The 13,652-nt window shown below is 45.7% G+C and overlaps 1 protein-coding gene across 1 annotated transcript in view; it reads left to right on the top strand.

Moving 5' to 3' along the window:
- The window catches only part of CACNA1H (calcium voltage-gated channel subunit alpha1 H), a 208,143-nt gene that overhangs the window by 152,476 nt on the left and 42,015 nt on the right, over positions 1-13,652 (top strand). The window contains exons 11-14 of the mRNA XM_030459930.1: positions 8,628-8,779; positions 9,740-9,925; positions 10,578-10,695; positions 11,953-12,108. Of these exons, the coding sequence (XP_030315790.1) occupies positions 8,628-8,779; positions 9,740-9,925; positions 10,578-10,695; positions 11,953-12,108 (612 nt within the window). The remainder of the gene's footprint in view (positions 1-8,627; positions 8,780-9,739; positions 9,926-10,577; positions 10,696-11,952; positions 12,109-13,652) is intronic.

The raw sequence follows: 13,652 nt of genomic DNA, 5'->3' as shown, positions 1-13,652 counted from the left end.
TGATTTTACAAGGGTTCAAGCTTGGGTGTTCTGGTTTTTTTTTAATGTCAAGGTTTGTTTTTGAGCCATCTGTCAGACAAGTGATCCTCCATCAAGATATAATCCAGCTGATTGCCCTACTTTTCAAGAGTATTTTGGTTTATATGCTACTGCTGCCAGTGTCTCAGCCTGCCCAGGTCCTCTCCTCCTGAGGGGGGGGAAGGCAGCAATTGATGTAACCCCAGCTTGGCATTGCTGCCACTTTGAAATGAAATTGCATTTTGCTGAATGAAACCGAGAAATGGGAAAAGTAATACTGCAAATGTGCTGTTGCCACGTGGGATCTTCTGCCTGGGAAGCTTCCTAAGAAAGCTCCAGCAGAGCTGATTATCCCAGAGAACAAACTCTCTGATCTTGTAGCACTTATTGCAAGAGGTAAACGTGTGGCAGAAGGTCTCTTCTCTAGAAAACACCCCTAGCCAGGAGTGAACACCAAAGGAACTTGAAGGATTCACACAGAAATCCCAGAGTACTTGGTGTATGGCCATTGCTGGATAGCATTAACTCTAATAGCTTTTTGTTTTTAATGCTGGAACACATCAAACTTGTATGCAGCTTGCTCCATTCCTCCTCTGATTCCTCCAGAAAGGAGCAGCACATTCTGTGTTTGGTTGGCCATACGCAGTTGTGCAAGGAATTATTAGCAGTGACTTTCATGCCACAGAGCAGGGAGGTAAAAGCAATTCCACAGCACATTAGGAGATCAAGGAGGTCAATTGAAAGGAGGAAAAGCTACCATGGGCTGCCTGCAATTAAACTTTTATCACTCTGCATGAAGGATCCCATTTAGAGGAAGGCATAAAACCTGAGAGTAGAGGTGACAGAGAGAATATATTCTCCATTTTTAATTCTGAAGCCAGGGAGTGAACATTCATCAGCAGGCATGAGGAGGAGATCCCGTGCTCCTTCTGTTCCCAATCTACTTTTAAACAGAGCCCATCTGGAGATCTCTTGGCAAAACGTGGGTTTTTTTTATCTCAGAAAGCACAAACTCATCAAAGTCACAGCTTTTAGTGGAGACATTACTGACAGCTAAACCCTTCCCAAGATGGGCTTTTGGTTTTGAGAGGTTGTGGGTTCTGGCTGTAAATCCAGGGCAGGAGGCACTTCAGAATAGCAAACATCTTGGTAACCTGGGCAGTCTTCTGGGGGCTGGGGCATCCTGACCAAGTCCCTGGTCCCTTTCAACAGCCAGAGAGAGTGAATAACTTTGAACTGTACTCATGTGCATGGGAGAGGACCATCCAAGCCATTCTTCCTAGTGAAAAAAAGTTGTATCATATGATGGCCAGGCAGTTTCTGATGTTTGAGCTATAGTCTAGACTGACTAAACTGGTTTGAAATTGATTTTAAGACACTAAATGGCCAATAAAATACATCAAAATGGCTTACAAAGGAAATATTTTCAAATGCAGAAGTTGAAAATGCCCACTTGCATTATTTTGGTAACTTAAACTGCTTGAGATTGGTTGGTTGGTTGGTTACTTACCTTGCAAATATCAGAATTCCTCACTTTGGTCTTAGACAAGCAAAAAAAGGGGAGAAAAATAAAGGTCCAAATGTTGCCTTGACATTTGCTAGCAGTCTTCTGGGATGTCACCTGCATTCCTTGATATTCCTTCTGGCTCTTTAAGCCCCCCCAACGAGCACTGGAATGAACTAGCTGTAAATACAACCAGGCAGAGAGTTTGCAGACTGCAGGGCAACCTTGGTTCTTCTGCAGATAATTGCTGCAGTATTGAGTCCCTGCTTGTGAGCTTTGCATCTTCCCTCCTTCCCCTGTTTCAGGGCCAGGGGTGGTTGTGTTGTGCCACTTAGCTCTGGCTGCTGGCATTTGAAACATGTCCCAAGTCCCAGCCCAGCCAGGGTTGCCGTTTGGCAGAGCCTGCAGATGCTCCTGAAACACATGGGCTTTAACATTCTTATTCTTACTCAGGTTTGAAAATCCCTGTCTGCTTGGAGTGCCTTGAGCTGCTCTTTTGCTGGGGTTTCAGGTGCCCTCTGTTATTTTTGGTAAAGCCACCAGTGCTCAGCCTCTGCACAGCCTGGCTGAAAGGATGAGGAGGGACACACAGCCCCCTCTAACTGCAGCATTTCTGCATCCCAGTGGAAATCTGCAGTGATATTTGGGGCTGTTCTTGTCCCATCTGTGTTGGGCAGGGAGTGTTTGGGGGAGGCAGAAGAGAGTTCCTCCTCCAGGCTGGTGAATTCCTGCTGAGGGATGGAACCAACCTCCATTTGCCAGCACATCTTGCATCCAGCCTGATGCTCAGCAGCTGATGGCATTGGCTTGGCCAGGAGGAATAATTAATAAGCTCATGGGTGCTCAAGGTGACAGATTTTGCTCTACACTCCATTAAGCATTTAAGAAACCTCAGGGTTCAGGGTGGCCAAGTGATGCTCACTGCTGAGTACAGTGAGAGCCTACCTGTAATATTAGTATTAGACACACATTCCAGACATGTTCTGCTTTTTTACAAAAAAGTTAGAAGAATATTTTGTAATTTGGAGCTCTCTGGAGCAATTTCATTGATTTGCTCCCCTCCTGGGGTGCTAGTGCTTCAAACTCATCTAAGCTATTTTCCACAATTTTTGAACAAGAGTTCTTATTTAAAAAAAAAACAAAACAAAACAGCCTAATCCTTCCCAAACCATTGCTCTAATTTGCCCCAGAAAACTGGCTTTCATCTCCTGATTGCTTTCACAGAGGCACCTAAAGCCTACAGCTGTAATCTGGAGCCCAGTAATCCATCAGTTAAACATTTCAGGTGTGTAGGAGGCTGTATGGCTCAGCCAGGAAAACAAGGAGGCTTTCATCTCCCTCTGCAGAGGAGAAGCTCAGGTACAGCTCCATCCTCTGCCAGCAACGTGCAGGGGAGATGCAAAGGGTTTCCTTGCAGACTTTGTGGTGGGGATGGACCCTGCAGGGTGGCTGCTTGTGGTGTCTTGGCTCACAGTGAGCACAGAGGATGCTCAGTGATGGAAAGGTGAAGTGTGAAGCTCCTGAGAGGCACCATCTCTCCCTCCACTGTGAGAAGAAGAAAGCTGCTGTCCCTTTGCATGGTTTTTTTTCTGGGATTGTTGCCTTTTTGCAGCTGGTGACACCATGGCTGAGGCTGGGGGAGTCCTGGGGTCAGTTATCTGTGTATCTGCAGCATGCAGAAGCACTGCTTAGAAAAAAGCCTGGGAAAGCAGAAATTGTTGAGTTCAAATCCTCAGCATGTGAAATGGATCTTTAATTCCCCATAATTCCATTTCCTTTCCTTAGGGTGAACCTTTGCATTCCATTCCCATAGATCAAGCAGAGCCACAAGTGCCACCAGTGTCTCTGGAAGGCAGGAGCTTGTGTTGGGAAGGAGAAGCAGAATGTGCTGGGTGGGTTATCCAGTGTTGCACTAATTGCTGTGGTTTGCATTTATTTGTCAGAGTTGGGTGTGTTGGATTTGCCTTCCCCTGGGTGCCCTTTCCTCTGCTCCCTGCCTCTCCCACTCTCTCCATTGGGTCTTAATTCTGTGAAATGAGGATGAGGCCAGAGACTGCAAGACAGGGGAAATCTGTGGCAGTGGAATAGCTGGTGACTGGAATATGACAGCCACTCAAAAATGGGGTGAAGAGAGAAAATACAGAGTGTTCAGAAGCAAAACACACATTGAGAATTCACCACATCTCTCCTTCCAGGTCCTTAAACAAGTGCTTAAAATCCTAATGACAGCTTTAGGCCCAGGACTAGAGAGAAAAAAAAAAAAACAACAACCCAACACTAATGCCAAGGATGTTTGTGAGACTAAATGTTCTGGATTTGTTTACCACTCCTCTGCATCCCTTCCAGCCCCAGCTCTCCCTGTTCAGGAGGAGCTGAATGGCTGCTTTGGGCCTGGGGGAGGAATTCTGAAGCAAAGCACATATTTTGCTCTTGAAACTTCCTTCCCTCTTTGTTCAGCAGGAGGGACGAGGAGTCTAACAGCCCTTTTTCTCCACTGTGGTGCAGGTAGGATTATTTCTACAGGTATTGGAGCAAAAAAGTGTCCCAGCCATGGGACATGGTGCCATCCTGCTGGTGATGGAACCTAAGCTATGTAAAGTAAGTGATTGTGGGTGCAGCAAGCAAGAGAGAGGGTAGAAGATGGGTGAGAGGAATAAAGAGAGACACAAAGAGAGAGAGTGCCTGAAGTCCCACTCCTTTTCTTCATCCTCTGCTTGTAGGAGCCATCAATAATTTGGCCATTATGGGTTTCTCTTTTATTGAATTTCTCCCCCTTCCAGGAAGACTCTGGACTTGGGCTGCATCTTACTAAAACCAGAAGGATCAGATTCTCAGAAGGAGATTGGTCTTCCGAGGGTTTCAGACTCAAACTATTTAGAAAAGGATTTTTTGGTCTGTTTATCTGAACTCTGAATGAACTGCTGAAACGTTTGAGGTTTGTCCCTAATAACACCAGGGGTTTGAATCACTGAAATATTCCACAGCATAAATATCCCATTCAGAGTGAGCAGAGGTGGTTGTGCTTTTCTGGGATGTGTTTTGCCTGGAGTCCAGGGCTGTTACTTTTAAACTCATATTCAAGGATGCTGAAATGTTACAAATTGATCCATACAGTTCCTACCCTTCTCTTAAATGGTGGGAAACTTGTTCTTGCAGCCAAAGTGTAAGGATTTCATTTAAACCTGAAATCTCTCAAATCTGTTCCTCAGATCTGAGCCTTTTTTTGATCTTTCCCTGGGACTTGTGGGTTAAACCACTTTACCACTTTCTGTCTGGTTTTGCTGACTGTCTGCAGCATGGCAGTTCCCATCCCCGCCTCTGGACCCTCCTGCTCCCTGAGCACTTCCCACCACCCCCCTCCTTGCCTTCATTGTGGGGATTCCTCAGCATTTGGTGGCCTCCTGCAATGCCACCTGCTTGCCATTTGGCCATGCTTCATTGTCCTGTCCTGCCTCTGAAAACCTGGATGGATGGAAAGCTCAAGTACAGCAACAGCAAAAGATGTGGAGAGACCCAAAGTTGGTGAGGGGTAAAACTCTCTTAGTGGTGTTTGAAAAAGGAAGTTTTCACTGATGCAGTTTGGAGCCCCAGCCTCCCCAGCTTGTCTCCCCAGTCAGAGTTGTCAAACTTTACAAAGTATTTGGCAAAAAGCAAAAAAATGCCCCTTTAGAATGACTCCCTGGGATGCCAAGCTTTTTGTTTGTTGAAGTTGCATTTCATGACACGAGCACATCTCAAGCAAAAGTCTGCAGTTTCCCTCTTGAGAAGGTCAAAACAAGACATTGCAGCAATTTAAGCTGTGTTGCAACTTTGTTCTTCCAGCCACAAAGTTTGACAAAAATCACCCTTGCCATGAGCCGTTTTGTTTTCAACAAAATAACTATTTTGTTTTTCCCCAAAGGAAAAGGCTCCTTGAAAAATTCTTGCTCTGGGGTTGGCTTAAATTTGACCAAACCAGCAGTGTCTCCTAGTGGCTTGACTCCCAGGGGAGTGGCCAAATCCATCTTGGCTTTCACATGTCTCTTCCTTGAAGATCTTTGCTCATCAGGGAGTGAGAGGATGGGAAACAATTTGTGCTTTAAGCAACAACCATTTCATAAGCCATAAAAATATCCATGGCAGGCTGTTTTCTAGGCTTCAGATAGTGTTGAAAGAAGGTAATTACATTTGAAGGGTGGATCACTGGCTGCTTGGCTCATCTGCTCTTCTGCTTCCACTCAATAACACAAAAGCTCCCACCAGCAGCTTCACCAGCATTCAGGGCTCTGCCCAGAAGGTCCCATGTCACTGCAGAGACTCCAAACATCTCGTGTTACAGCAGCTCTTGTCATTGAATGAATTCTGCCTCACCCCAGATATGATCACTGTGGGGTGATGAAGATCTCCCATCTGATGCACCCTTGGCTTTGCAGTGCCTCTCAGCCCTGCCAAGGCATCCCCCATCATCTTATCTGCAGCTCCTCCTCACAGCTATTGATGAGCTCATCTGGGCCACCTCCATGTCCTCTCCTTTCTCCCTTCCTTGTCCCCTCACTCCCCTCCCCTGAGAGATGGGCCTGCAGCTTTTCTCCTCCACTCCCTGAACTCATATACATGAAGCAAAAGTCATGGAGCTGGAGAAGTGAGGACACAGTTGTCAAAGGGCAATCAATTCAAGCAACGATGCTGGCCCATGGCTGCAGTGCCGTGTGTTCAACAGGCCACAGAGAAATGCTGGGGTTAGAAAACATAGGAGTAGAAAATACAAGTTTTTTAAATATAGGATTTTTTTTCTTGGCTTAGAAAATACAGGATTTTAGAGGATGACAACCTGCAATTTCTTTTAATTTGCCTGAGGGTGTTTTTAAGCTTGTCTACCTTAAGCTTTTCAGGTTGGACACTGGCTTTTTTGGTAATGAATCCTGAGATTTTCTTGTCATAGTTGTGTAACTCCAGGATTAGAGATTTAAAAATGCTCCCCAGCTATCCCAATTTCCATGATAAAATTGAGACTCAGAGCAACACATCTGGCAGCAGCAAGGTGAACTTGGTGAACTTGGAGCTCAGTTTGACTTTGACTGCAAGGTTCTGCAGGTCACAGTGGGCAAGTTCTGTGTTCCCCAAGTGCCACAGCAACAACCCTGTCCCTTCAAAGCTGCCCGAGCTGCAGCTTCTTTGCTGATGATTTGCATTAATTTCTCAGCCTCACCATCCTAATGAACTATCCTGTCCTGAAGAGCCCTCAGTCTGCTGCCTGGAGGGACAGAAGAATTTAGCAAGTTATCTTGCTTCTTGTCCAGAACACCCTTGCATAACCCCAGCCAAGAGGAGACCAACTATGCCACCCACAGGCTGCTCCTCACCCAGAGCTGGAGGACCCTCTGAGCACAGTGTCACCTCTGGGGCTTCCAGCAGGACAGGCACCTGGGAGCACACGGGGCTGTTTCAGGCTCAGCCTCTGCTGGGGGGTTGGTTGGATGCCATCCTAGAGCAGCCCTTTTCTTCAGCTGTGCTTTCATGGCAAGGAGAAGCCCTCTGTCCAGGTTGTTTTGGCATCACTGGGGTGGGGAATGGCATGGGCAGGCAGTGGTTGGTGTTGAGGAGGGACTCAGCAGAGGACAGCCTGGTGGTCCTGCTGGGCACTGAGCAGCCATCTGGGCCACCTCTTGCTACAGCTGCAAAATGACACAGTCCTCCTTCCCTTAGTAATTAGCATCTGTGGATTACAATCATGAGGATTGGAGCTCTTAGTGCTCTTCCTCCCGGATAAATGGTGGAGCAAAAGAGAGTCTGTGGCATGAAGTAATTGAGCTTATGAACGATGGTTCATTAGCAGCCCCCAGACTGTCACTGCCTCTGTGTGTGGGCTCTCCCTGCATCTCCAGTTAACTCTTTCACCCTCTCCTTCAACTGCCAAGGGTTGAGTTTGGAGAGGGGGGAGTTAAAGGTGGATGTGGCACAGGATTCCAATGGTCTTGGAGTCTCAAATACTGCAACAACATCCCCAAGAAACTGCCAACTTTGTGTAGTGTCTAATGATGGATGGGGAATGAAGGAAGCTGTTATCAGTCAAGAGATGAGTCAGATATGAAAATAATACCTTTTTCTAGACAGTGTTATTACACTGAGGAAAGGGAAAAGGCTCATTTGCTTTTGTGAAGGAAAATTCCTTGAGCATTAGAAATTGCAGAGCCTGGTGCTGCTTGGGGGATGAGCAGTCAATGAGCAAACCCCATCCCTATCTTTGGCGTTTGTCCCTGCTGTGCCATGTTTTGGAGCCTGGGTGCTGGGGAAGAGGTTGCTGTGCTTCCCAGGAACATCTGAGGCTGGATGTGAAAAGCCAGGTTGTGGCCCAAGGTAATTTGGTGCTGGTGAATAGAGGAGGGGAAGGGAAAAAAAAATTGGTTCTTGGTTTTAAGCTGAGTGAAGAATGAAACACTCAGAGAAACACACACTGATGCTGGAGGGAGTCCTGACATTCAGCACTGTGCTGCTGTCATTTTAACAAAGTCTGCTGAGTTTCTGACTTCATAAGGAAAAATCACTATGGCTTTGCTGGGGGACAGTTTCTCAAGGGAGATGAAACTGTTGACCTACTGACTTTCAGTAGTTTTTATGCTCCTAATTCTCCTGAGATATCTGTGAGAATAGTGCTTTGTTTTAATGTGAGTAGGGCTATGCTGTGTTGGCTGTGGTCCTGCTTTGGATTTGGCAGAATTTATAAAGCTCTGCTGGGGTTTCTGCAATAAAAACAGCCTGGCTGAGGTAAGTCCAAATAGAAGCCCCACACACCATGCTAGCCATTCACCTGTGTAATTCTGTATCTTGCAACACTAAGCCAGCCCTCTCCTTTGCATAGTTGGAATTTGGCAGACTTGCCTACTAAGCTCTGGTTTTCTGCAACTGCTCCAAAACTGGGCTGGGATTCTGTGTTGCCAGTAAGACTCACCAGGGCTGTCCATGAGGCTTGCCTGCTCTTCCCTTCCCTTCAGACACTTATCAGCCTCTCAGGAGCACGGGAAGCTGTAACTTTAATGCAGCATTTGTACAAATCCCAGAGCAGGAGAAACACCCCACACTTCAGCCCTTTCCTCTGTGCTGACCTTGTTGTTTTTCTGCCCTGTAGCCAGATGAGCTGACCAACGCCTTGGAGATCAGTAACATCGTCTTCACAAGCATGTTTGCCCTGGAGATGCTCCTGAAACTCCTTGCTTTTGGCCTCTTTGGCTACATCAAGAACCCATACAACATCTTTGATGGGATCATAGTTGTCATCAGGTCACTGCCTGTTCTTTCTCCTCTGTAGTTTTTCTGCTGAGGGCTCTGACCCCTTGGGGAGTGGGATTGGTGTGTGCTGATCCAGGGCTTGCTGCCCATGATGGGCTCTAATTCTGTTGGCCTTTTAGGTTCCTGTCATTAGTGCCATCCAAAATAAATGGACCTGGCAAATGGAAAACAAAATCTATTTATGCCACACAGCCAGCACTGTGGTCAGCTTTCCACTGAAGTGCTGGTCCTAGACAGGAGTACTGTGAGTGTCCATATCCCAGCAGTGCTCTCTTCTTCTCCTGAAAATAAATATAAATATGCCCAAAAAAGGACAAGCAGGAGGTCAGTGAGGACACTGTTCTGTCCTCTGCCAGGGGACACTATCCCAGCCTAAACTGGGGATGTCACAGCATGTGTGTGAGAAGCTTGTGCAGCACTCTCTGTGCTGGGAGGCTTTCTAGCAGTGCTCTTTACTCCTCAGTCATTAATGTGGGGCAGAGAAGTCAAGGCAGACATAAAAGGTGTAAACCAGGATAGTGCTTCAGTTGGCCCATCCCTTCGATGCAGAGAAGTGAGGAGCACCAGAACCCAGAACAAACCCAATCTGCAGCCTGATCAGAGCAACCCATCCCAACAGATGTGAATCCAAATGTCCATTTTGTATGTACAAAACTGCAATCCACACTTTGTGGCTGGGCTTGTGATGGATTCTACTCGTGCAGACTAGCAGGGGACATGCTGTGTTGTCAAGAAAAAAGCAGGGGAAATAAAGAATCAGGAAACCAGCTCGTGGGTTGTTCGTGTGTCTGCAGAGCTGGGAAGTGAAGGGGTTTTGCAGACGCAAAAAAGCAGCAGGCATATAAACCCCTTTAGGGCTTAAGTGATGGGATGTCCTGTAAGAAACCAGCCTGCTCAGGGCTTTCTCAGTGCACTACTGCTCTTATAGTTCATCTTCTTGTGTTCCTGCAGTGTCTGGGAGATCATTGGCCAGTCAGATGGAGGCCTCTCAGTGCTACGAACCTTTCGGCTGCTCCGGGTGCTGAAGTTGGTGCGTTTCATGCCCGCCCTCCGTCGCCAGCTGGTGGTCCTGATGAAGACCATGGACAATGTAGCCACCTTCTGCATGTTGCTCATGCTCTTCATCTTTATCTTCAGGTACCAGACATTGCAGCTGTTCTTTGATTCGTGGTTCAGCTTGCTTAAGTAATATGCAGATTGGAGTAACAATAGGCTGCAGTTGCCAGGCTGCCTGCGTGATAGAAGTGCTCTCAATAGACTGACAAGCAGACACTCAGCAGACTGTTTACATCTTTTCTGTCTAGTTTTTCATGCAGTACCTGTAATTCTGTAGATGAATGAAGTATACAAACAGGCAACAGTTGCTCTGGAGTTCCTGGAAGGCTCATTTAGCCGTGTCTCAGGAAGCTGTGGCTAACTGGACTCCACCAGTGTTGTATTTGAGACAGAGGCTTCACAGACTCTTAAGACTTCTGTCTGTTTGACCCTGTAATGCTCCTGAGGATCCTGTTCTTGGAAACCTGTTGGATTAGGCAGTTGGCAATACAGTGTGTCATTTTCTAGACAAAAAAATCCTTAATTTGACTTCAGAATCCTTAACTTGACTTCAGTATGAAGGGCTGTCATGATAATGTGACACAGAAGAACCAAATGGCAGAGTCTGATCAGTGATCATGTCAGTGATCTAACACTGGGAAGAAAAAATGTCCCAAAAATCTCTGGGAGCCTCCCTGCACCCAGATTTCACACAATAATTTGTTTCTTCCATCTCCCTTTTCCCCCACTCCAGCATTCTTGGCATGCATCTTTTTGGGTGCAAGTTCAGCCTGAAAACTGATACAGGAGACACAGTTCCAGACAGGAAGAATTTTGATTCTTTACTTTGGGCCATTGTGACTGTATTTCAGGTAAGCTCTGGATCCTCTGGGAAGTTTTAATGTAGACCACCTGGACAAGTTATTTTGCTGTTAAAAAAATCAAAAAACAACAAAGCTATTCTAGTAGGTGTCAAATTTGGACCGAAATGTTTCTATAGACTTATTAGGGCAAAGTGATTGTATTTCTGATTTCTGATTTAACTGGTCTCAGTAAGCCCTAATGGAGAAGCAGTCTACAGTGCATATCTGCTGGTAGTAAAAGTAAAGTCTAAGAAGCCCTGGAAATTTACCCTTAATTTCCATTTGTATTGTTGGTAGGATCAGGACTCAGAGTCTACTGCCCAGTCTGCTCTTGTTCTGTAGATCTGTCTCCTTGCATGCCTTCTCTGCCCCAAAAATGCACTTTGCAAACAGTTTTATTTAACTGGGAGTGAGAAATACTGTCACAAATCAGAGCTGGAGTTGCTGGCCCAATGTGCTGGGCAGATCTTTTTATATAAAGTTGTTTTGTCTCTGCAGACAGATCAGTTACCTGCTTGAAATTACCAGAGTATTCCACAGTGTAGCAATAAACTGCTATTTCCAGGACATTCTAACTAGAAAGATTTGTCCTTTCTGTTTAGAAGCTCAGACTTTAAAGCCCAAGTGGAGCCCAATGTAGACAATGTTCAGTTCAGTTTCTAATTGCAGAGTAGGTGTTCACCACAGTATCATTCAAAGTAGAAACCAGTCCAGAGTCTTCACTGTGAAAAATGTAACTCCTTGCCAAGTTTTCCTTCTTACAAAGGAGCAAGGACAAATCAGCAGCAGTCCCACAGGTTCACATTTTTCTTGAGCAGCCCAATGTAATTTATCTCATCATTTATCATCCTTCAGCTCCAGGTGCCTCACACAGAGCAGTGCCAAAGGAGACAACAGCTCTGGCCTCAGGTCTGTCCTCATGGTTATCTGAGGAGAGAATAACCCCACCAAATAATGGGACTGGTACCTCCTCCAGGTTACCAGATTTAGGATCTGAATTAGTCAGCTCTGTGGGCAGTGGTGTGCCAAATATTCCTATGTATTTAATATCATACAGAGGGGAGATTTGGCCAGGAGAAACCTCTCACATGCAAAGAGCTAAATAAAAGAATGTTTTCCTGTCTCATCTCCTGAGACCTGCTAATGATTATGCTTAGAAAAGGTCAAAAGGAGAGGAAGAAATGGATGAGTCAGTATTTGAATGCAGGTGCTGTGCGTGTGAGGATTTGGAGCATTTATAGAATCTTCCCCTTTTCCTCTCTGCAGATCCTCACTCAAGAGGACTGGAACGTGGTCCTGTACAATGGGATGGCATCTACATCCTCATGGGCAGCACTCTACTTTGTGGCTCTGATGACTTTTGGCAATTATGTGCTCTTCAACCTTCTTGTTGCCATTCTGGTCGAAGGCTTCCAGGCAGAGGTAAGAGATATGAGCAGAGGAGGGAGAAGACAGAGGAGCACATGAAAGCAAGAGTGTAGACATGAATCCATGCCAGTACTCACCTTAGCCATGCTGACAGCCCTGCCTTGAGACTTAGGGGCTATAGATGAGCTGGGTTGGACACTGGAAGCTCTTGTGAGTCTTATGTTTGCAAATGAGGCCCCCCGGGCTTGGCAGGGGACTTGGCAGACCAAAGCTTTGGTTGATCAGCTGCAGGAATTGTTGTATGAGCTAGAGGAAATAATTTAGAATTAATGTCACTCACCAACTCTCCAGTATGTGCTGGTTTTGGGTTTCCTTACGGGAGGCCTCAGGCCTTCAATATCTGGCCATGCTTGTGACTTTGTCCCTTATTTGAGGCTGGCGGCACAGCTGTTCTAAAGCTGTGCTAGAAGGTTACAAACATTAGGTTTTAAGATACTTAAGATGATTTAGGACATAAAAATGCTAAAGAGATTTTTACCTATGTCTGTATTAGGTCACTGACCAGGGATGTTTTTTGGTAAACTGCAGGCATCTCACATGGAAGGGATTAGAGAAATTCTTTTTTTTTCTCAGTCAAAAGTGTTGTGTCCTGATCTGAACTAGGCAGGAACCTTAGCAGCTGTGCAGGCAGTCCTGTGCCACATGATCCAGAGCAGCAGGACACACTGGTGTAAGTGGTACTGGTGTGACTGGGGGCTCCTGCAGCCTCTGAAGTTCTCCTGCCCACCGGCAAATCCACTCCAGATCTGCTTGCAGCATCCTGAGAAAATGAAGCCAACCATCCCCTGCCCTGTCCTCCTCTTCCCCATCTTCCTTTCAGGTCACAGCAGGTCCATTTGGGGTGATTTTCAGTGCAGGTGATCTGTTCCCATTGTAAACAGAACAACATGTGCACACACACATTAGAAAAAATATCTAGGGGAAAAAAATGACTTTTTTTCAAAGTCCTAATGTAAATGGAAATGTTCTTGAGACTCACCAAAAGAAAAAAAATCATCCAGTCCCAGTTTAAACTAAGAATAGTGGCATTGAAAGGGCTTATATTGTGCTTTTGGATTTTGGAATTATTACTGTCTTACTTCTGCAACCATCAAGAAGGGAAAGTCTGCTTAGTGCTGGGCTGACTTCATAGACACACAGACTCAGAAGGAAAATGAGAACATGACCTCAGTTTTCACTGCCTTAGTTCCCAAGGGAAAGAGGAGAAAGATATTATTTTTATAGGATTTTTTTACACTTTTTGTTTTTCCCCCAGAAATGGAACCATGCTCTCATTTGCTGTGTTTAGATCACACTTACATGAACCTTAGCTGACTGTGGAATGTAATTGAAATATTCATGGACCAAAAATTCTCTTCTCTCAAACCAGCACAGCCACATTTATGTCTTTCAAGGATGTCTGCATAGATTCATTATTAAAACATCCCTTCCAGCTTCCTCACAGCACTAGCAGAGAAAAATTAATTGGAACAACAGGAGCCAGGTCCCAATATGGAGAAAAGCAACCCTGACCTACAGCATTCAAGGCTGTTTCAGAG

The sequence above is a fragment of the Calypte anna genome, chromosome 14 (assembly GCF_003957555.1).
Source record: "Calypte anna isolate BGI_N300 chromosome 14, bCalAnn1_v1.p, whole genome shotgun sequence".
Taxonomy (NCBI): domain Eukaryota; kingdom Metazoa; phylum Chordata; class Aves; order Apodiformes; family Trochilidae; genus Calypte; species Calypte anna.
This window is presented reverse-complemented; position numbering and strand designations above follow the sequence as displayed.